The 23,944-nt window shown below is 36.3% G+C and overlaps 3 protein-coding genes across 4 annotated transcripts; 1 reads left to right on the top strand and 2 right to left on the bottom strand.

Annotated features, from left to right (window-relative positions):
* ddhd1b (DDHD domain containing 1b) lies at positions 1–12,838 on the bottom strand. 2 transcript variants are annotated; one of them, XM_042746473.1, is made up of 13 exons: positions 11,486–12,835; positions 9,325–9,501; positions 8,847–8,975; positions 7,354–7,501; positions 7,159–7,268; positions 6,954–7,060; positions 5,689–5,936; positions 4,804–4,879; positions 4,563–4,712; positions 3,281–3,345; positions 2,936–3,114; positions 1,567–1,815; positions 1–550 (listed from the first exon to the last, which is right to left on the bottom strand). In XM_042746473.1, the coding sequence occupies exons 1-13, from the start codon at positions 12,246–12,248 to the stop codon at positions 369–371; spliced, it is 2,583 nt and encodes an 860-aa protein (XP_042602407.1). In that variant the 5' UTR covers positions 12,249–12,835; the 3' UTR covers positions 1–368. The 2 variants fall into 2 exon arrangements, with proteins under 2 accessions (XP_042602407.1, XP_042602408.1); XM_042746474.1 differs by lacking the exon at positions 1–550 and having other exon boundaries at positions 1,663–1,815; positions 2,878–3,114; positions 11,486–12,838.
* A 1,044-nt stretch (positions 12,839–13,882) lies between these two features.
* cgrrf1 (cell growth regulator with ring finger domain 1) lies at positions 13,883–17,170 on the top strand. Its single transcript, XM_042746339.1, has 6 exons — positions 13,883–14,261; positions 14,463–14,599; positions 14,686–14,863; positions 15,766–15,913; positions 15,987–16,094; positions 16,262–17,170. The coding sequence occupies exons 1-6, from the start codon at positions 14,158–14,160 to the stop codon at positions 16,592–16,594; spliced, it is 1,008 nt and encodes a 335-aa protein (XP_042602273.1). The 5' UTR covers positions 13,883–14,157; the 3' UTR covers positions 16,595–17,170.
* On the bottom strand, positions 16,905–22,937 carry psmc6 (proteasome 26S subunit, ATPase 6). Its single transcript, XM_042746338.1, has 14 exons — positions 22,763–22,937; positions 22,290–22,369; positions 22,151–22,190; positions 22,014–22,066; positions 21,871–21,938; positions 21,611–21,725; positions 19,561–19,648; positions 19,412–19,473; positions 19,173–19,296; positions 19,024–19,085; positions 18,687–18,807; positions 18,536–18,616; positions 18,375–18,446; positions 16,905–17,397 (listed from the first exon to the last, which is right to left on the bottom strand). The coding sequence occupies exons 1-14, from the start codon at positions 22,920–22,922 to the stop codon at positions 17,279–17,281; spliced, it is 1,245 nt and encodes a 414-aa protein (XP_042602272.1). The 5' UTR covers positions 22,923–22,937; the 3' UTR covers positions 16,905–17,278.
* Positions 22,938–23,944: the final 1,007 nt, after the last annotated feature.

Raw genomic sequence — 23,944 nt, 5'->3', positions numbered from 1 at the left:
TTCTAAAAAAAAAAAAAAAAAAACTTCTGATTGTGAACCTCCAATTCAGCAGATTTTTGTCAGTCCTACTATACAACCACAACTTAAGTCAATACACATCAGTCAATATGAAGAGTCTGCTGCTTTGGGAATTATCAAGATGCGAATAGCCAGAATTTCCAAGATGCAACCACTATCTCATCGAGGTTAAGAACAATCCTAGTCTGGGTATGTAGTGGAGAGAGCAAGTCTCTTCCATGGGTGTGCTTCTAAATTAAGGGAAAACAAGGCAAGGACAGGATCTCTGATGCACAGTGAACAAGGTCTGCTAAACTAAGGTAAGGGAGTGATCGAGGGTGGTGCTGTGTGAGAGTTCATATGTGTGTTTATTATGACTCAGGGTTGTCCTCTGGCATGTCAATCGCTTCATTTGGCCTGTACATGAATGTTAGCAGAAACAGAGCCACATCGTGGGAGCACCAATAGGCTGTGTGTGACGTCACCGCTGACCAATAGCGGCTTTCCACCAGACCCTCCCTCAGCTCAAAGTCGATGCGGTTCTCGAGCTCAACTGCAAAACAAGAAGAATTTCATTGTCACGCGTTTTGAAGGTCTGGAGGTTTGACTTTCTACTCAAAAGCAAATTTGACAAATCATCGAAAATCCTTACGGAAGCCATTTCAACCTCAAGAGTAAAAATAAATCTCAAAACTGTGACTTTATTTCTCGCAACTGCGTCTTTATCATAATTGCAATGTTGTATCTAACAATTTGAATTCATAACCACACAAAGTAAGTTTACATGTTGCAAATTACAAATGTACCACTCTGAATTGTTTATATATTTTGTAATGTGATTTTACATCTCATCGTAACTTATTTTCGTAACTGTGACTTTATGTGCCATATGTGTGACTTTATTTCCTATAACTTCAACTTTATTTCCTGGAACTGTGACTTTATATCTTAAAATGTGATATACCTTTATAGCTCGCAATTGTGACTTTGTTTCTGATAATTATGATTTTATATCTTATGGGGCATGATTTTATATCTTGCAATTGTCACTTTGTTTTTCAGAACTGCAATATCATACAGTATCTCACATTGTGACTTCATATCTAGCAATGTGACTATATCTCACAATTGTGACTTTGTTTCTTATAATTGTGTTTTTTTTTTTGGAATTCTTACTTTATATCTTCAAACTGTTAGTTTATGACTTCAGACATTTCTATATGTCTGAAATGTGACTTTATATCTTGCAACTGCGATACATTTTTACAATGTATTTTATATCTCAAATTCGACTTTTATGTTTGGTGATTGCAACTTTATATCTCACAATGTGACTTAATTTCTTACCTTTTTACTTTTTCTTTACTTAGATGTTTCCATTATAATAAAGGATAAAGTTATCAGGAAAAACAACAATTTTCAGCAATATTAGAGGCACCAAACAAAACCGCAAAGATATAGTTTGTTACCAAACAGGTTTTCTAAACAAAAATACTGAAATCATGAAATTATGAGTACTGAGAAAATGATCAAACTGCACAATGATTTCTTTGTGTAGATGGTGCTTACAGGATGAGTTATCCATAATGGCAGAGGCTGATTGTGACATGCTGGTGTCTCCTGTCTTCTCCTCGATTTTCTCCTCTGTCTTTTCCTCAACTATATCGTCTAACTCCACAAGCCGGCCATCTTCCCCTTTCTCACAAGCCCCTCCTTCAGAGTCTGATGGCTCCTCCTCCACACCACCCACTTGTCCACTAGAGCGGGAAAATCTGGAGAACAGGATACCGCCAATGCCTTTACCTATACTTGCCGCTCCTGGAGAAAAAAAGCAAGTATGCACAGAAAACGTTACATTTTAAGAGTTGTGAAAACTTCTTATTTCAAAATTCAAGATATTAGGGCAAAATTGCTCCATGAGTTTTTGTCTCATATTTATATCATATGCTAAGCGATATCACACAAGCAGCAAGAACAATATCACATGAGTGCTGTTTGTCCCGGATATAATGAGAGCAAATGTGATTTTATACAACAGTTCAGTAAATAAGAAGTTAATATTGTGTTATATTTTAAACACAATATTGTCTGCTTTTGCTCAGTTTTGGCAACAAAAATATTACATATAAAGCCACAGCAGAATTGTTGTGCATCTCCGAGCAACACAAATTGGTTGCATCAATGATTCAAAGGCCCATTCATAAAGAGAGCTGTTTAAATTCTTGAATGAATTAGCCGTTTGAACTAACTGAATGAATGAATGACTCAAAGACATTTATGCCACCTGCAGGCAGTTTTAGTTTCTTATATGGAGTATTATAATATTTAAAAAAGGGGGAAAAAAAACTTTAAAGGGATAGTTTATCCCAAAAATTTTAATTATGTCATAATTTCCTCAAACCTGAATGACATTTTTGTGGAACATGATGTGAAGGTATTTTGAATGGTTACCAATTACTTCCATTGCATGAACAAAAACAAACAAACAAAAAAAAAAAAATAGATGTTTCTCAAATTATCTTTTTTTATGTTGCATAATTTATGTAAGGCCGTTATAGCCTTAACGCTTATATGTAATACATTTTATGTTGAATCAAATAAAATATATATATATATAGTTAATTTCTGTTCATTTTGTTTTGGCCTATAATATATATTATTGCTCAGGGGTTTTACAAATATCCAGTTGTTTCTGCGACACTTCCTAATTGCTTCCTATTGATCCAATGTTTTGCTGAGCTGTTTCTATGTATCGCTTTGTGCACTAAAATCAAGAGCTATAAACTGCAGATATGCAGTAATTAAAGGCAGACTGCCATTATCTTAGTATTTGGGAAGTGTAATCTTACTCCTACACTGCACACTATACATTCTGCTCACCCCTGCAAGTGTTTTACTATTCCGGACGCCTTTAATGACCTCTCTCTTTCCATCTCACCCATGATGCTGGCCTTGCCCAGGTTGGTGATAGACTCGCCGTAGTGTCTGCGGGGCTGTGGAGGGGAGGTGCAGGGACTTGGGAGGCTCTCTGTATCAGACACAGAAGCAGTTTCCTTTGACGGATTCAGTAGAGTGGGACGGATCTGGTCATACGGTGTGGGGCTGGTGGTGTTGTACCTAAAAAAAAAAATCAATCGTTACATGAATGTACAAATATATATGCAGTCACAGAGTGCATTGTACATTATAGAAACAGCAATTTATTTGCTTGCAATATTTTTTTCCAATTTAACACTTGAATTTAATTTTTACATTTATTTAGCAAAGGCATTATTTTACTCACCAGTGAATTTGGACAGGTGCTATATTGCTATAATGTTTCAGGATGAGAGGTTCCAACCTGTATGCCTAAAAGGAAACCATTTGTTTTTATTTGATTGTTATTTATATTTCCTGACTGATATACAGATATTCTATATCTTTGATTACAATAACAGGAACTATACTGAAAAAACTATTGAAGAAACTATTTTCACTCAGAAATTACTAGTAAAGTTTACATTTAATTACAAAGAAATGGTAAACTTATTTTAAAGAATGATTTTGAATGAATTAGAATTAAGGGACAATTTCAACAGATTAGAGCTAACTATTAATATGATTACATGTATTTTAAAGGGATACTCCACCTCAAAATGAAAATTTTGTCATTAATCCCTTACCCTCATGTCGTTCCAAACCCGTAAAAGCTCTGTTCATCTTCAGAACACAATTCAAGATATTTTGGATGAAAACCGGGAGGCTTGTGACTGTCCCATTGACTGCCAAGTAAATAACAGTGTCAAGGTCCATAAACGTATGAAAGACATCATCAGAATACTCCATCTGCCATCAGTGGTTAAATCATAACGTTATGAAGCGACAACAATACTTTTTGTACGTGAATAAAAAAAAATAACTACTTTATTCAACAATTTGTCTCCTCTGTGTCTCTCCGCATCACCGTAGCACCATTTTGGAGAATATGAGCTCTTCTGTGTCAGCCGCGCCACAAGGATACGTTTTCTATGTGTATTTACGCTTTGATTTGAAAGAAAACAGCACATCCTTGTGTCACGGCTGACACAGAAGAGCGTAAGCTGCCTGCGTTCAGGTCATATTCTCCAAAATGGCTACAGTGATGTGGAAAGACACAGAGGAGACGAATTGTTGAATAAAGTCGTTATTTTTGTTTTATTTGTGTACAAAAAGAATTCTCGTCACTTCCTAATGTTACGGTTGAACCACTGATGGCAGATGGACTATTCTGACGATGTGTTATATTTTTCTGGACATTGACAGTGTAATTTATTTGGCAGTCTATGGGACAGTCACAAGCCTCCCGGTTTTCATCCAAAATATCTTAAATTGTGTTCCGAAGACGAAGGTTTGCAGGTTTGGAACTACATGGGGATAAGTGATTAATGACAAAATTTTTATTTTGGGGTGGAGTATCCCTTTAATGCTATAATTCATTATTTTATTTCCTGACTAGTTTCTGTTTCCCAACTGGCTCATAGTAAGGACCAGTAAAAAGAGAAATCTGATCCTGAGCTATATATACACTGCAATCTAATCACACTTACTACAGGATCAGTGGGATGGAAGATGTTGAAAAGCCTCTGGCAGATGGATTTGGGTAGGATGTGGTCCTGTGTTCTGTTGGTTCCGGGACGGACACCTCGCAAAGCCAAGAACACAGCCAGAGGAGATCCCATGCAGAAGAAGTTCTCCACCTACATCCCCAAATCACATGGTTTATTGATTAAGACAAACACAAACAGGAGGTGAGAAGGAGAAAGGAAGGATACAATTATACTAACGTACCTTGAATTTCAGGGCTGGAGAGGGTCTTGAGGATGAGGTTTGGAAACGCCGAAGCTTATCCTCCAAATCCCTCATTCTGCAAATGAAATATGAAATTAATTTTTGGAGAGGAACATCACATAAACCAGATTAACAGAGGGGATTATCATTGTGCAGTAGAGTGCAGACAAAACTAAAAACCTTTTAATGATTCATGATTCTTAAATGCATGTTGCACCCCTACTCTTATTTGACTTGTTATTTGAAGAAATAAAACAATCACTGAAGTTTTTATTCATGCTACTTTGGTCTACATAAATTCATTTTGGGCTACCAAAATCTGAAGAATGTCTGCCCAAAGGGCTACCAGCAAATTTGAAATTTAGCGAGCCCTGAAACATAACGTATTTTTCTAAAATATATACATGCATGTGTATATACATACATAATAAATATACACAGTACACACACACATATATTATGTAAACAAAAACCTTTATTCTGTATGCGATTAATCGCGATTAATCATTTGACACTAGTAAATATATATAAAGGGTAAAAATAAAGGGTATAAGGCTTATAAAGGGTAAAAAAGTGTCCATGGAAATCAATCTAATTTAAAAAATCAATCAAATCAATTTAATTAATTATTTTTATTTTTATTTATTTTTTGGTCACTTGTTTAGGAATATTTTTCTGTTTTTATCCTGGAATCCTGCCTTGGAAAGTTCTCCTTTTTGGAGTCAGAGAAATAGCCACCATAAAACACTGTATTAGGTTTTAAACTCTGTTAAAACTCTGAAAAAAAGTTCTAGAAAGTTCAATGTAATGTGCATCATCATTGTGCTGCTTATTATTATTAGATTTACTAAATTAGTGGGGGTGTAATTATAATTAGTTGTAAACCTTAAGCATGTGTTACGAAGATCCTCCATTAGCTGACGTTCTTGTCTGCTAACATCATTCTCCGTGGCATCTGGCACCTCTTCATGAACAAAGCGCACAGGGTCCCACCCTGTCATGATGTCAAAGGTGATGACACAGCCGAGTGAGTGGGAGACGATGGACACCTTTCCATTCTCTGCAAATTCTGGGTTGCGCTCACAAAAGAGCGTGTAGAGTCGGTTCAACTCTTTGGTCAGACCCCGGGTGATCTAAGGATGCAAGTGCAGTGAGCATGAAATGAACAATTGTGACACTTTATTTGTGCACTAGGAAATAGTAGGACAGAGTGTGCTTCAGTGTGGGACATTTAGTCAAACTTTACATGAAAGAGACTGAGAATAGCTATGCTCCAAAACCTAGTGAGCTGCCATCCTGTATTCTGCCTACATAGACAGCTGCCTTAGCATGCATTCTGAATTTAACCTAATAAGTGAACGACTTGTAACACTGAACATAGGTACTGAATAAAAAAACACGTGAAGTGCATGGGAAATTCAGTAACTGATTTCAACTGAATGTTGCTAAGCTAAAATACTCCAATAAGCTAAAATACATAGCACACACACATACTGGTTAAAATAATATATTTTAAATAATATTGACCTATAGTTATTTAAAATTAATATATTTAACATATACTAAATTCCAATTTCATCATGAAAATGTGATATATTTAAATACATGACATATAAGTTCCAAAAGAAATGACATTAAAGTACCTTTGGCTGTACACTTTAACCATATTTAAAAGACAATAGAATTATAAAATTGCATTTAAAGATTTACTTAGGTGGGTCACAAAGGCACTCTAAGGTTCATCTATTTGCATTTAGTAAAAGCTTACACTATAATACTTTTTTAGTTAATTGCAATTGACATGCAATTAAGTGTCTGAAAAAAATACTTTCAGTTCACATTTAAATATATTATTTTATAATTATACTATTTTCATAATAACTTTTAAGTAAGCTTATGTGTAATTTATTTTTACATGGGAATACCTTCTTAAAAAAAAAAAAAAAAAAAAAAAAAAAAACATGTGATGCTGCCTTAGATTTTGGCCAAGATAAGATATTTTAGAAGGCAGCATAATTATGCATAATTTAAGTACAGTGCTATGTGTTAGATTTTGAAACATGGCTAGTTTATTATGGGTTAGAGAGCTGAAAAAAGGTAAAATTATGAGAAAATGAATGAAAGAATGGAGGATTGTGGCTGTATGTCACCTCATCCCTGTACAAAGGGCTTGTGTAGTACATAATGTCCATAGCACTGCTGTTCAGCATGTCTCTTAGACCTCGCACTTTGTCTGGAGTAATGGAGTCCACGGTGTCTGAAAAAGTACACTTCATCATAAATAAACTATCTATCAATGACAATAGGTTTCAAACACAATTCACTTTGTTTTTTATTATTGTCCATAGTCAATACCTCCATCAAGGCTGAGTTTAGATCGCCATTCCACAGGAAGGAACTCAACGTGTTCATTCGTTCGGTCAGAAAAGTGCTTCTCCTCCATCTTGCGGGCAGCGTCACGCATCCTGTCCATCAGTGAAACGCATCAGTTAGTTTCAGGTTTAGATGACTGGTTTTGTGCAGATTCAGCTGTGTGATCACTGGACTCACATGCTTGTATTTCTAATGATACGGCCCTGATCCATCTTCTGGCCAATCCCATGTACCACAAAGACTATGTGCGTTGTTTCAGGGGGTGTGTCCTCTGGAGCCGCCTCCTCTACGTAACCCCGATGGAGACGGGTCCCGCTGCTGGATGCTAACCAGACATGAAGGAAGAAACTCTGCTACTTTGTAACATTGATAATCACTTAATTTTAGCTTTACTAAATACTAAAGCATATGTAGATTACTTGTATACTTCATAATTTTAACTCTAGTGTATTATATTGTGAATGTACAGCATTATAAATGTGTAATTGCAAATATAATTAAATATATGACATACAGGTTTCAATAGAAATTACATTAAAGCATAATTTAGTTTAAGATCAGTGCTTGTCAGCATATTTGGCAGTGCACTTTAACCATATTTCAAAGAAAAGTAATAATTAAATTACATATAAAGCTGTACTTAGGTGTACTTCCTGGGTCAAAAAAGTTCTCCAAAGATCAGCTAATTGCATTTAATAAATTTTAAATAAAATATATTTTCATTTCATTTGAATTAACATGCAATTAACAAGTGCCGAAAACATTACATTTAATTTGCACTTAAGTATATTCTTTCACAGTACATTATCTCAGTAATAGTTAACTTTATATAATAACTTTAAAAACTGCACAGTACATTCACAGTCAGTATGTATTCTCTTGATTTAATGGTACAAAAGCATTCAGTTACAGAAACCTGCAGTGAAATTAAAATGTTGTGTCTTTCAGTCCATGTCTATTTGTCTAGTGTACTCTAATACTTTCAGCAGATACATGAACTGAAAAGTTACTTCTCTTTCTCTTGGGAAACTGCACCAAAAAATATTGATGATTTTTGTCCCATCAAATGCAAGACAGAATGTGAAAATCCCTCCCATTCAACCAGCAAATAGCAAATCATGCACTGAATTTGGAATAACATACTAACATACTGTACTACACTTTTATTTTGCGGAAATAGTAATAGTAGTATGCTATCATGTTATTTAAAGTTCAACTATGGATTGGCTATTTTAAAAAATAAATAAACATGTGAATATGTCCTGCCCAAACTTCCAATTTTAATAGAAAATAAAAAACATAAAGGGATAGTTCACCCCAAAATGAAATTTCTGTCATTAATTACTCACCCTCATGTCGTTCCAAACCTGTAAGACCTTCGTTCATCTACGGAACACAAATCATGATATTTCTGATGAATTCCGAGAGCTCTCTGACCTTTGTTTTCTTGATCTTTTCTTTGCACGCAAAAAGTATTCTAGTAGCTTCGTAAAATTATGGTTGAACCCCTGATGTCACATGGATTACTGTGTTTCTGAGCCTTGTAATTAATGACAGAATTTTCATTTTTGGGTGAACTATCCCTTTAAGACAGAATACTGCACTTATAAAGTCTTTTTTAATGAGTAACACCACTGAGAATGTACTTACGAATCAAGATTGTTACAAACCTTTGGAGAATCCCAGTTTCTGAGTAACAGTCCGTGCGATCTTTGATGTGGTAGCATCGCTGTAAAGGTACACTTCATCCACGCTGTGCCAGTCCACGTGGCTCCGGCTCAGTTTCAGACTGTGAATGGCTGAGTGAATTAAGGGCAGAAGTCAAACACGTCTGTTTCAAATGACCTTACTGTTAAGTAATGCCTAACCAACTCAGTTCATTTCAATTAAGGGTCTTTTTGACTATTTGCAAACACAAGTGACAAACAATAGCCCTTCTGTAGTATACATGTCACCAGTGATTGACTTACTTTAAATGTGTGTCATATGAGACAAACAGGATGTCTGAGTTGGGTTGTGGTTCATTCATGACCGTGCCTCTAGATCAGCTGAACTAAGCGTCAATGTTAAGTCGGCCTTTTTTGTGTGCTTGGCCCCTATAACAAAGCTTCCCTAACCCTGCTTCCTATTCGTAACATGGTTTATTACCATCTTTGCTGTCCACCGTGGTGGCCACCGCTTCCGTGTCAAAGGTGTCTTTCATCTGCCGGCCTCGGAAACGGTCCAGGTGCTCCAGTTCAATGAGGTCACTGTCCTCTTCCTCCAGTGGCAACCAGGTCCCATCCGTGAACCACTGGCCTCTCATGACTGGGATGTGGTCCTGTTCTGTAAATGCAAGCAGTATGAATTGTTTTCCGTTTCTGAAGAAACATTTCATCTGACTATGATTTTGGCCACAGTTTTGGGACATGAGTGTGTACTGTGTATATTTATTATGTATAAATTAACACACACACATATAGAATATATTTTGAAAATATGTATATGTATTTACATTTACATTTAGACATTCACCAGATGCTTTTATCCAAAGCAACTTACAAATGAGGACAATGGAAGCAATCAAAATCAACAAAAGAGCAATGATATGCAAGTGCTATAAGTCTCAGTTAGCTTAACGCAGTACACATATCAAGGTTTTCTTTTTTCAATTATACAATAAAAGAAAACAGATTGAATAGAAAAAGAATAGAGCAAGCTAGTTTTAGAGGCCTTTTTTGCTTTTGTTAACTGTATAATAATAAAAAAATAAAATAGATAAAATACAAAAAGAATAGAGAAGCTAGTGTTGGTGTTTCTTTTTTAAAGTCTAAAAGGGGCAAGTTTTTAGCCGATTCTTGAAGATGGCTAAGGATTCAGCTGCTCTGATTGAGCTGGGCAGATATATATTATAAATATACATTTACTTGTATATATTTATATTCATAACATTTATATCATAAATATATTTAATCTTAAATACTTTTCTTAAATATATACATGCATTTGCATGCATTTATATATACATAATAAACAGACATAGCACACACACATATATCATGTAAAATAAAACATTTATTTTTGAGGTGATCAATCACAATTAATCGTTAGACAACACAACTTTTATGATATTTTTTGTGGCTTGAATAAAGTTTCATTTAGAGAAAAGTAATATATAGATTTCTCTTTTTCGCTAAGTTTGCGGTGTCTTCTCAAACACTTAAATTCATTTTCACTGATATACAAATTATCGTACAAATGAAAGACTGTAAATTGTAGTGTATAGAAGTCTGAAAGGGATAGTTTACCTAGAAATGAAAATGTTGTGAATGTCATCATTTACTCACCCTCATGTTGTTTCAAACCTGAATGAATTTCGTTCTTCTGCTGAACACAAAATATTTAGAAAAATGTCTGTAACCAAACAGTTTCTGGAAGGCATTTTCCCTAAAGGCTTTTTTTTCCACTATGAAAGTCAATGGCTGCCAGAAACTGTTTGGTTACCAACATTCTTCAAAATATCTTCTTTTGGGTTCAACTGAAGAAAGAAGGTCATACAAGTTTGGAACAGCTTGAGAGTGAGTAAATAATGACATCATTTTTATTTTGGAGTGAACTATTCTTTTTAAGGTCCAGTGACATTAGTAAAATCTCACCAAAATTTAGTGAGCAAATAAGGGTTCATCGTTTAGTGTTAATAGCTCACAATTTCACACAAATTTTACAGTTGCACAGAACTTAAACACCCTTTACATTTTCACCTTAATATGAAATATCTGATTACTATTGACTGATTTTACCCACAATAATTCACTGAAATCTGTCTGCACCTCTGAATGAAAAGATTAAAATAAAAGTTCTGCTATTATCACATATGTTATTACAAACACAAAAGGAGATGTTACACTATAATGCTCCATTAGTAAGGACTAGTGCAATCCATTTGAGGAACAGACCGTAATGTATGTTGTTATGTGATAGAAAGCACATTCAGTCTAACGAGACTGACATCAAATCTGATGCAATGACTTTTAGGGTCAAGTCTGAATATAGAATATATTCAATATATTTGAATATATTATATATTGATTGATTGATTGATTGATTGATTGATTGATAATGACTTAAATTTTCAGTTTTTATCCCACACAAGATGATTTGAAATATACACAGACTACTTTTAGGATACTTTCATGGTGAGTTTGGAGCTTGACAGCCTCAGGTATCGTTGTATGTATATATAAGAGCTGTATGAACATTCTGCAAAACATCTATTTTTGTTTTCCAAATAATTTTTGTTTTCTTGAACGTAGGCTTGTAAAATACTCACGGTTCCAGTATACAGGATAACAGTCTTTCTTGTGGATGTCCACCTCGTAGAGTCCTCCACGGACGCACACTGCGTCCACGTTGATGCTTTCTGAATCCAGCTCCGTCTCTTCCGTGGCGCATCCAGCCTCCGCGCTCTCGGGGACCGGTTGCGCTGCCAGCGCCGCCGCCGACTGTCTCCGGACCTCCGGTGCTTCGCATCCTGACGGTGCCTCGAATAAATCCTCAGCTTCTTCGCCCGCATCCCTCCGTCTGACCTCGTTCGGATTAAGTTCGCAGTATTTGCGATAAGCCAGCTCGATTTTCAAAGAATCGTGTCCAACAAACGGTTTCCAGGTCCGCTTGTCCTCTTTGTAGAACCAGCGCACCTCCTCGGGTCCGAGCTCCGTGACAACTTCCCCGCGGTGCCGCGAGCTGTTGGAGCGGTTGCGCTTTTTCGTGGCGACGTTCCCGTCACTTTCGCTGTAGTTGAGGTCTCCGGTGATGTCGAGATAATCGGAGTCCGGGTCGGAACCGAGACGGCCATGATAGCCGGCGAAACCCTCTTCCACCAGGCCTAGCATCAGCTGGCGCTGGCCTCGGGGTAGCGGCACATGTCCGTCTATGCCCGGCTGCACCGCGTCCATCCCGGCGCGTATCGCGTCGCCCGTGGGCTCGTCAAAGCAGGACGCGCACGCATCCTCCATCCTTCCCCATTCACCGCCCCTGACATTTTCCCTGCTTTGCGAACAACTCAAAGACGTGTTTTCCTGACAAGCGCTCATCGCTGTCGCCGCTTTCTAGAAAACAGCAAACGGAGCGATTCCAGCACCGGTCAGCTGATTATAGTAACAACAAATCTAACGATGTCAAAACCTCTCCTTCCCCCGGCGCGACCGGAGCGGCCAGCATCTGTACGGATGCGTCAATCACACACGCTGGACTTGAACTCCATTAAATAACGGCGAATTCAGGCGCACGGTCCTCAACTTACATGGCGGACACGCCAAGCTGTTCACTCTCCATTAATATGCCGACTGTATTTCTCTCTGTGGAGCCCCTCTTGCTTTGTAGCGGCGTCTGTCCGACTCCCGAACGAGTCTATCTGTTGAGTCGGATCTTTTCAATAAATTGGTTCAAGCGGTTCACAGAATCAGTCTGAACGAGTCGTCCTCGGCTGAATCTGTCCGAGCGGTTCTCGAGTCCTCGTTAAACTTGGCGAAAACCGTTGCTGTTTTTGAAATATCACATATTATTTCTGCGGACTGGAATATGCCTAGGCTTAGACTGTTTAAACTCTATCTTTATGTGGCTTAAATAATATAAGTAGGCAGCAGGCCTATTCTAAATAACATTGTTTTAATAAATTTGGTTAAAATGCAGTAAACAACTTTACTAATAAGCAAAAACGTAATATAAAACGTCATATACTTTAAAAAGTATAAACTGTACTTTCTGTGAAAACTCTATGAATCAACTTGCCATTTATTTTGGTATTTTATTTATTGAGAGATACAGAATAGAGATGTTTTTCAATGAAAATATTTACTCATATGTGACCCTGGACCACAAAACCAAAGTAGCATGCTATATTCTTAGCAATAGCCAACAATACATTATGGGTCCAAAATTATCGATTTTTCTTTTATGCCAAAAATCATCAAATAAAAATCATGTTTCATTAAGAAATTTTGTACCGTAAATATATCAAAACTTAATTTTTGATTAGTAATATGTATTGCCAAGGACGTAATTTACACACCTTTAAAGGCGATTTTCTCTATATTTGGAAATTTTTTTTTTTTTTTTTATTGTTTTTTTTTTTTATTTTTATTTATTTTATTTTTTTTTATATCAGATTCCAGATTTTCAAATAGTTGTATCTCGGCCAAATATTGTCATATCCTAACAAACCACACATCAATGGAATGCTTATTTATTCAGCTTTTGGATGTTGTATATCTAATAGTAATAATAATAATAATAATAATTATAAAATAATAAAAATGGCCTTATGGCTGGTTTTGTGGTCCATGGTCACATATTTGTGAGTAAATTTCTTTATTATTTATGGTTTTATAAATCGTGAGGTTTTTATTATTATTATTTGTATGTATTTGATGTCTTTATGCCCGATTGCAGTTATTATCATTTGTGTAGGCTATTATATACAATAATGTAATAAAATATTGCTCTGCTTTAGTTCTGCATGCATTATTGTATAATGTTCGGTATTTGAGTTTGAACCATAGACTGTAAAAAATAAAAATAAAAATAAAAATAAAAAGGAAGAGGAAGTAGAAGGTTTGAACGACGGTGCAATTTTACATCAAAAAATGACGCTGCGTTACGTGATGACGTTACCAAAACCGATTTATTTTTGAAACGGTTCATTGACGTGATTTGTTTAAAAGAGCCGGTTCGCGGACTGAATCGGACTTCCCTCCACTAGCTTGCTGTATAACGCTCCTCCCTATGCGTGACGGTATTAGAGTCATGTGCGGATTTGGACCTCTGGGACACCGTAGCGGCTGTCACAACCGGAAGTTTACGTTGGTGAGTCTTGCAGGGTGACAGGCAGCCCAACGCAAGACTGCATAGGATACAAGACTACTAGCGCACTTTAAAAAAAAGCATTTATTTTATCGGACATACCGACATTTCTGCGCATTGTATTAATGTAACATTTTAATAATGGCCGCAGAGTTTTTAGTGATGCTGTATGAGTATTCTCCTCTCTTTAACATTACTGTCATATCAGTCTGTTTCATTATCACTGTAGCTGTTGTGTTGGGCTGGTAAGTTCATATTTATCTGGATAAACTACATTTTAGTCCAGTGTTAGATGGTTTGGGTTAAGTTTGGACTTCTTTAAGGTGTGAAGTTGATGTTTTTATGAGTTTAATGTGGCAGCTCTGGTTATCTAGTTCCTTCTTAAAAGCAGAAGTTGGTGTTTACATCCTTAATCTTTGTCTAACTAACTCTGGCCTCGTCTGTCAGTTTGGATTTGATGTCCCGGTCATTTTACGCAGTTCAGATGAGACTGAATCTCTAACAGCTGTCCCTGAGAGGAAGATGGTGCAGGTGACCAATCCCTTCGCTTTGGAGATGGCCTCTACGGCTGGGACAGTAACTGGTGAGAAACTAACAATAACAATGTTGAATCAATACATAATGAGTCAAATGTGCTAAGTATATTTAAGTGTTTTCTCATTGTGTCAGAGGGTGTGAGTTTGCAGCCGTACTGTCTTGAAGACTGCGTCCTCAGCTGTTTCTGGGGCTGTGGGGTCCAGGCTCTCCAGGCGGCCCTTCAGAGTCACCAGCACGGGCTCCGGCTCCGCACACCAGAGCTGTTTCAAGAGGCTCTGGAGTTAAGATACCTTCACCACCAAAGCTTCAAGTATCCTCTTCATGTGTCTTAGAAATAGCTCTGTAATAACATTTCACATTATCTTTGCAACAGAACAGGGGAGAGTTAGGGAAACTCTGCCACTTTTGACTTAAATCTTCCTCAAGGTAAAGAAAAAATAGATCGAGGTTAAACTAATATGTCTAAATGTATTTCCGGATGTGTGCCATTAACTGAAATGACTATGGAAATGTGATTTCTCAAAAAATCTGCTCTGCATTAGAGGTAAACTATATCATGTCATCATGATGAGTAAAAAAATAAATAAAAATGCTATAAATAAACCATTCATCATGTCAACATAAATTAAAAAGAAATTGCACATAAATGTATACCATATACTGTTCATAAATGGAAAAACAATAACTACTATATCATGCCATTATGATGATTTATCTTTATAATAAAAATGTTCACTACCATTCAGAAGTTTGGGGTTAGTTAGCTTTTTAATGTCTCACGAACGCTCCATGTATTTGATCAAAAATGCAGTAAAAACAGTAATATTGTGCAATATTGTTACAAATAAAATATTTATATTTTAATATAATTTATTATGTAATATATTCTTGTAATGGCAAAGCTAGATTGATGAATAAAATGTTCAGTTAGAAATAGAAATGTTTTATTACTGTTTATTAGAAATATAAACATTTTGTAAACATATACAAGCACATTCACATTGCTGACATTTTTGTAAACCAGCCAGAAAATAGTGTAATATTCAGTTTTAAATTTTTGTATTTGTTTTTATATAACCTACATTTAAATCTGTACTGCATCTGTATATGATATTTTACATGTCTCCCACTCTCCCCTATGTGACAAATAAAACATTTTTAAATTAATATGATGGAACACAATTTCATGCTTTGTCCTTAACATAGCGTAAGTATACATAAAGAAGAAAAAGGAGAATACTTCACCCAGATGCCTCCAGATCTCGGAGTAAGCGATTTTGGGTTGCTCCCCCGGGATCGATACCCCTTGGTTGCTGTGCTGACGCTGGCCACTCCGGAAACCAGAGACAACTACAATATTGTAAGCAGCAGTCTTTTCTTCATCATTTGCTTGATGGGACAAGATGAAGTCCGTTATTCTGTTGTCTCTCTAGGTGGCCGGTGTGACAGTCCTCCACGTTCCTGATGACAAATACAGACTCTCTGCGAGAATCTTGTTTCAGTATCTCCTCACAGCACAAGGGAATTTGTACGATCTGAAGGTATGAAAACGGGCTCACAACATTGTCATGGGATCAGTTTTTGCATGCTCATTTTGATCACACTTAACCTTCATCACCTAGTGTCCCTAAAGCAAAATGGGACAGTGTTTAATTATATACTGTTAATTAAGTGCCTTGTCTAGAGCGGGATCTGTTCGTTTCCACAGCCTCTCTTCATGGCAGCAGACAACAGCAACTTGTCTGGAACCACAGAGCCTTTGATCAGCACACAAGGGGCGGAGCCAGAGCCCGAAAGGCCAGGTGCGCAGGGGGAGGGGTCTGACTCAGAAGGGGAGTGGCCTGATACCCAAGGCAGGGACTGTGTGGTGTGTCAGAATGCACCAATAAACAGAGTGCTGTTGCCATGCAGACATGCATGCGTATGCGACGGCTGCATGTGCCACTTCCAGCACTGTCCGATCTGCCGGGCGTTTGTCCTTCAATCTTTTGCTCTGGCTAACCAACCAGCTCACGATGAGGAGGACTTAACAGAAGACTAAACCTGTGTAAACCCAGTATTAAAAGCAAGGCTTTGCTGGAAAGGCAAAATTCGAAAAGGAAACGTAGCATCTTCAACATAAAGAGATGCAGACAGCTGACCTTTAACCCGAGCAATGAACTCTTCCAGAATTGTAAATTTTAGGCTTTTGAAGTTGAGTGTGCTTGTAAGATGTTTAATATAGAGATTTTAAGTTGAATAGAATATTTATTTTTATTTTCAATACATCGGTTAAACTAACAAATACACATTTCAGAAGGAGTCATTATGGAGTTTTTTTCGCCACCAAAGGATTTTGAGAGATACAGTGATACTGTGGAAACAATATGGGAGTTTATTTTATTTATTTCTTTAATCATTGACTTTAATAATGTGGAAAAGCAGGCCAGGCACACAGATTTCTAAAGAGCTGTATCATCATACAAGTCTATACGTGGCCAACAGGTAAATATTATTTTTATCAAATTGGGGTAAACAATGCATTAACTGAACAGCTGAAGTCACTTGATGGTAATAATGGAAATGGAACATCAGAATGCTTTCAAATGTTGAAAAAAAAAAAAAAAACTATTGCAGTTAAGAAAAAAAAAAAAAGAAAAAAAAAAGTGTTGTGTCCATTGACAGTGTACTGTTTACTGACCGAAAACCCCACACATTTATACTTTGCACAAAAAAAAATGTGGTTTTATATAGGCTTGTAGTCCAGTTTGGACTCCAGCTTCTTAGAATCTGCCACCTTCCTCACAGCTTTCATGAAATCCTCCTGAGTCACGTACTCATGGTCGGCACGAATAGCAAACATACCTGTTGGATAAAAAATAGAAGTCATACAGTGAGAATTCTAGAGGCTCAAAGGTTCAAGGTTCGGCTAGTTAGCGTCATGCTATTAGACCCAAACCATTTCCACTAATAGCTATTTTAAAAAAAAAAAGTAAATACTGACAAAATGTGTTTTAAAAATCATATTTAGGGCTGTAACAACTAGTTGATAAAGTAGATAAATCAATGAACACGATTACTGAATTTGATGAATCGCATTTGTTCGTGAAAAACCATCCAACAGTCACTTCACGTGGCAGAAAAAGTGCACGACCCAAGATGAACATAGGCTTCATATTCAGTGCTTTAAACTAATAAGGATCTAAGTAGGCTTGCTTGGCAGTTTGTGTAAATGTTAGAATGTCGCTTAAGTGAATCTCCATTAAACTTCACAGAAGGAGCACCAAACATACAGATCGCAATAAAAAAAATGAACACTACAATTCTGACTTTGCTATATTAAATATACATCTTGCTGGATGTTGAATGTATGTTTAAAATGCTACATGAAGCAAGTAATTCTATTTTAATGAGAGCAGTAACTGTAAGGAGACTACTGTAATGGGGTATAAATGTAATGTAATTACTATGTTCCGATGAGTGACTGTGTGTATAGTCTCTGCTTTTGTTGTTCTTTATTTTTTACAGTTATTTTGCACATGAAGTTTATTCTACATAAATACATACACTGTAGTCGTCGATTTACACATTGTATGGGGGGGCAACATTGGACAGGATGCAGAATAACATTTTAAAATAAAATACTGAAAATAAATTTGGACTTTTTATCTGATTAATCAAAGGCAATCTACAGATTATTTGATTATCAAAAGTTTTAGCCCTAATTATATTAGCATGGTGCACAATTTATAGTTTTTAAAATCAACTGTTATGAACTATCCCTTTAATGCTTTTTTAGGACTCCTTAATTTGCACAATGCAATGCATATGACATTTCTTACCAGCTTCAGTGCACACATTCCTCAAATCAGCTCCATTGAAACCGTCTGAAAGCTTGACGATGGCTTCATAATCTGGAGACAAAAGGAAATGTGAGGAGAGAGGAAAAGGAAGTACTTCAAGTAGCAGATGTAAAAACCAAACCAGAAAACCTGAAGCGCACCTATCTCTCCATGCTTGGTGATGGGTCCAGAGTGGATCTTCAGGATGTCTAGACGAGCCTGTTCATTGGGCAACTCAATGTCTGGAAAAGAAAAATTAGCTCAAGTTTTCTTACCACAGTCACTGAATGATAGTGAAAGAGTCAAACTTACGGATCTTTCTGTCCAGTCGGCCAGGACGCAGCAGGGCAGGGTCTAAAGTGTCCGGCCGGTTGGTGGCCATGATCATCTTGACTCTATGCAGAGTGTCAAATCCATCCATCTGATTCAACAGCTGACAGACAGACAGAAATATTTGCTAAAATTTTTTTGCTTGTACATTGATATATATATATATATATATATATATATATATATATATATATATATATATATATATATATATATATATATATATATATATATATATATATATATATATATATATATATTTGTTAGGTTTAATTTAATGAGCTTCATTCACAAGGTAAGTTGCAAACCACCTCCATACCTCCATCAGTGTCCTCTGGATCTCTCTATCTGCAGAAGTTCCTTCGGAAAACCGACGTCCACCTTCAAAGAGAAAGTGTGTTAAATCAACTGAAGTTTCATTACGCGTTATAAGAAAGGCTTGGACTGCAGTGAGCCGAAGAGCATTACCAATAGCATCGATCTCATCCATGAAGATAATGCAGGGCTGATGGTCTCTGGCATAGTTGAACATCTCTCTGATGAGTCTGGCACTCTCACCAATGTACTTGTCAACAATAGAGCTGGACACCACCTGATAAACAACATGCTTTATTCAACACTATGACCTTACAGCATAACCGTAGTCCTGTGTTAAGTGTGTCAGTGCGAGCAGAACCAAACTGTTTATAGCATCAAAATCAACATACCTTCAGGAAATTGCAGTCCAGCTGACTGGCCACAGCTCTGGCAAGAAGGGTCTTTCCAGTGCCTTTAAAAATGAAGCACTTTGTGTGAAAATGTACCATTTCACATACATATCAGTAATTGGCCATAAAAGCAGAATAGAGTGACTGACCTGGCGGTCCGTACAGCAGGCAGCCCTTGGGAGGAATAATGCCCACCCTCTGGAATAGCTCAGGATTGGTCAGAGGCAGCTCAATTACCTACAAAAGACAATTGTTCATTCATAATCAAGACATTTCAATGAGTTCAGTAAAGTTCATCTGCATTCACACTGCAAGGTGTAATGCACAGATCCAGTCTTTAAACAAACATTCTGTCTATTTACATTCAGACACGCTTTAAACGTTTAAGATATTGACACAATCAAGCCTAGTGGAGCAAGAACTTCAAGAACGCCACGAAACATGATATTTTTTTATATGCTTTACAGTATTTACATGCACAGACTAGGGGTGTGCGATATTGACAAAAAATAATATCTTGATATTTTCTGGGATTTTATCGATAAGGATAATTAGATGAGATTTTGCTGAATGTGTTATTGTGCTGGTACCTTAAGGATTGCCGTGGGGAGCTGACTCACAGTTTTTGATATTCTTCATATTCTGTGTGGTGGTCGTTTCACAATGATGGAAATTAATCTTTTCCAATAAGTTTTAACTGATTTTTACATTTTATGGGCATTTTTACCTTTATAAAGCCGTTTTTTTATTTTCTTGAAGTGTCTATTAACTTTGCATAATGATATTTGAAATTATGTAAATAATAAGAGATTCTCTGAATGTGAAATAAAAACCACCAGTAGGTGGCGGCAAGTCACTGTTAACAAGTGAGTCATTGCAATTGAGCCGAATCATTTAATCTGATGATTCATTCAGGAATGAAACACCGCATTTTGCTCAGAGATGCAAAACAGCATTGTGGTTGTGTTTGGAATTATTTTTTGTTGTCGAAATAGCACAAAAACAGGAAATATGGTGTCTAAAACATAAGTCTCTTAACTTATTTACTGAACTGTTGTAAAAAATCAATATCACATTTGTAATCGTGCATTTTTGGAGAGAAGAAAAAGGCACTCTTCATGTGAAAATGATAAACTATATGACGTGGTATACATATATACATTTTCTTCCCCGTCTTGAATTTGTGATCATTCTAAATGTATATTAATAGACTGAATCATGCAGTGAAAGAACTAAATGCGTATGGCAGCAGTCTAGACTACACAATGTATGCCTGCACTCTGTAGGGATGTTTTGAATGTTTTTTGCAAAAAACACTCGATGATGTCAAATCGTACATCGTTAAAACAACAATTACAATATTATCGCAGACGATACATATCGCACACCCCTATAAACATATGAAGTGAGAGTGAATATTAAATGACATGAAATTGCAAAAAAAAAGTTGGCCATATATCAGGTGACTGATATGTATCAGATTTCTAACCACATAAGAAAATGATCGGGGAAAAAAGTGATTTGACATGTTCTTCCTATTTAAACACACTTAAAATGAGCACATTTGCACACAATATCAGCAAAAAAAAAAAAAAAAAAAAGATTGGCAATATAAAGAAAAGAAAGATTTTTTTTCTTTTTTGCTCAATTTATCAAATCTGACAGTAAAGCCTTTCATATGTATTAAAAAAATCATTTTTTTTTCACGTTATTGCTGTTCTTTTGAACTTCTATCCCTCAAAGAATCTGAACATATATATTTATACACATATACATACATATATATACACATACACACACACATATATATATATATATATATATATATTAGTATAATATTCCAAATATCATATATCACAATGTAATTAAAAACATTAGACAGCACAACTTTTTCAAAGTTAAGAATAAGTGTTTCTTGAGCCCCAGATCAGGTTCATGTGACACTGAAGATTGGAGTAATGATGCTGAAAATTCAGCTTTGCATCACATAAATGAATGGCATTTTCCAATGTATTAAAATAGACAACAGTCATTTTAAATAAGAATAATCAACAATACAGTTTTCCTGTATTTTAATCAAATAAATGCATCCTTGGTGAGCGGAAGATTTTTCTCCCCGAAAACCCTAATAATTCCAAACTTCTGAACAACAGTGTATTTCATCAGCTGATAATGAAATTATGCTATTGTCTTTCTGACCTCTCTCAGCTCACGGATCTGCTCAGACAATCCACCGATCTCCGAGTAAGAAACGCTGCCAGGATCTTCATGAGACATGTTGTACACTAGAGGATCCACTTCACGAGGCAAATACCTTTAAAAAAATAAAAGAGGTTCTCATTAAACATACCAACTGAATAATATTAAAGGCGATTTCAGATACGCAAACATACCTAGACTGTCAGGCAAGAGCACCAGCAGAGCTAAACATGCGTGATGAGATTGGACTTAGCACTTACCTCATGATCGTGAGAGTCGTCATGTCCAGAGCCACTCGAGTGCCTGGCTTAAGCTTGGTTTTATCCAGCTGAAACAACAACACAAGGCCAGGTAAGACAGTCACACAAACATATTAATTATAAAGTATAATCAATATGCTCACCTGTCTGCGACATCCAACCACATAACGTGGGCCATTAGTTGCTTTGACAATAACTACAAAAGAAGAAGAACTTTAGGAACAGAGCAGCATTAGACTAGACTATCAAATACACCGGATTAAAGATGATCTGGACTTACATTTCTCCTCTGTCAGTTGTTTGAGCACTTCACCGACAATCTGAAACAATTAAACGATCAGACCACAAGAAATACCGATATCTAGCTCATTTATTTGGGAAATAATAAAACACTAGAATGTATTTTGCTGAGATCTTACCTGTCCCACACTCTGTAAAGCTTTCAGATCATTCTCAGACTTCTCGTACTGTTTTGTGAGCTCCTTCAGCTGCTCTCTCACTGTAACAGATGATCCAGGACAGTATGAAGGGATAAAGTGTTTATTTACATGTACAAACGTGGTCAAGGCTTCATCAGCTTCGTGTATCAGAGATGCTAAAGGTTCATTGTGAGCGTTTCCTCGTGGAGAATAACTGAGAAGTGACTGTTTTTAATTGTATATGTTATTAAATACAGCTAGAACACTTAGAAGTATGTTGTGTGCCTTAATTTAGTCATTTAATAGGGTTCGGTTGTTAACATTTGCTGTTACCATTAGCGGCTAATTGACTTCAGCTCTGCATGACAAAGCGACTTACAGCACAGACAGTAGAAATAAAGCAAACAACAGCCAGAGAAGCCGCCAAACTGCTCAATATCAGCATGGCGTGCATAGAAATGAATCCCTCTTACACTCTTTGAGGCGTCCGTCAATCTCTTTATGCTCCAGTAATTTCTTTCTGTAGTCTTGTAAACCTTTCTCCCTGTTATCCGCCATGTTCACGGCCGCTTCGCTCTCTCGCTTCTTCGTGTTGTTAATGATAGAGGCTGGCAAAACCCTCTGACGGCGCATTACCGCCACCTACTGCACGAGCGAGTATATAGCTATCAATTCATTTAAATCAAAACACACACAATCTCACGTGATACAGTGTTCGCACACTACCTTAATTCTACAAGAACTGTTGCACATTTTCAAAAGTGATAAACAATTCTTCTTGATTCTGAGCTCTAATGGAAAATTGAAAAAAAAAAGTTGTCAATCAAATTACAGGTGGAAACACTGAAAAATGCAGAAATCTGTAAGTGAAACTAAAACAAATACATAAACTTACTTTGTGTGATGACCACTGCACAGCACCCGAAAAACAGATCATTTCTTTTCCAGACATAATTTCTCAAATTATATATCTGTGACCAGAAAATGGTCACAGATATATGACCATTTAAGCAGTGTATTAAAGAATGGCTGAACAACACTGGGAGTGATCATCTGCATTGCAAAATGTGGTTTTTGATTTGTTTGACACACTTCTCTCGTGAAGTACAATAATATGTGATTTGTTAATTCTCTTTCATTTTTATTTAATTGACAAAAGTACAAAGAAAAGATTTCCAAAGTTTTCACTGACCAATGTAAATGTATTTTGTAAATATGAACAAATCTTGTTTTTGATGGCTGCAGAACATTCCAAAAAAGTTGGGATGGAGGTAAAATAAAAGTGAAAAGGTTATAGGATATCCAGGCTAAACTGTTTTGAAACAGTCCACAGTAAGCAGGTGAATTGGTAATAGGTCAAGGTATCATGTTTTGGTATAAAGAGCATCTCAGTCTTTGCAAGCAAAGCTGGATCATGGCTCATCACTTTGTGCCAAATATTCCCTTAAGCGAAGTATCAAACAAATCAAAAATCACATTTCGCAATGCAAAATTGCTAAGAATTTAGATCTTTCACCGATTCAGGGACTCCAGAGAAATCACAGTCATAGCCAAAAGTTTTGGCAGTGACTTGTGTTTTACAAAGTTTGCTGCTTCATTATTTTTCCACATGTTTCTATGGTATACTGAAAAACAATGATAAGCATATCATACGT

Source organism: Cyprinus carpio, chromosome B20, assembly GCF_018340385.1.
Source record: "Cyprinus carpio isolate SPL01 chromosome B20, ASM1834038v1, whole genome shotgun sequence".
Taxonomy (NCBI): domain Eukaryota; kingdom Metazoa; phylum Chordata; class Actinopteri; order Cypriniformes; family Cyprinidae; genus Cyprinus; species Cyprinus carpio.
Note: the sequence above shows the minus strand (reverse complement) of the source record. Positions and strands in the feature narration are given on the sequence as shown.

Bases quoted from the DNA above. Each gene is read 5' to 3' on its own strand.
- ddhd1b (XM_042746473.1), bottom strand. From the start codon at position 12,248: ATGAGCGCTTGTCAGGAAAACACGTCTTTGAGTTGTTCGCAAAGCAGG. The intron at 7,061-7,158 runs GTATTGACTATG...GTACTTTTTCAG, and splicing joins TAAACTCAGCCTTGATGGAG to ACACCGTGGACTCCATTACT. The intron at 1,816-2,935 runs GTGAGATGGAAA...TTTTTTCTCCAG, and splicing joins GGGCAAGGCCAGCATCATGG to GAGCGGCAAGTATAGGTAAA.
- cgrrf1 (XM_042746339.1), top strand. From the start codon at position 14,158: ATGGCCGCAGAGTTTTTAGTGATGCTGTATGAGTATTCTCCTCTCTTT. The intron at 15,914-15,986 runs GTAAGCAGCAGT...TTGTCTCTCTAG, and splicing joins CCAGAGACAACTACAATATT to GTGGCCGGTGTGACAGTCCT. The intron at 16,095-16,261 runs GTATGAAAACGG...TCGTTTCCACAG, and splicing joins GGAATTTGTACGATCTGAAG to CCTCTCTTCATGGCAGCAGA.
- psmc6 (XM_042746338.1), bottom strand. From the start codon at position 22,922: ATGCGCCGTCAGAGGGTTTTGCCAGCCTCTATCATTAACAACACGAAG. The intron at 21,939-22,013 runs GTGAGCATATTG...TTGTTGTTTCAG, and splicing joins TGGTTGGATGTCGCAGACAG to CTGGATAAAACCAAGCTTAA. The intron at 17,398-18,374 runs GTAAGAAATGTC...TTTATCCAACAG, and splicing joins GAATGTGTGCACTGAAGCTG to GTATGTTTGCTATTCGTGCC.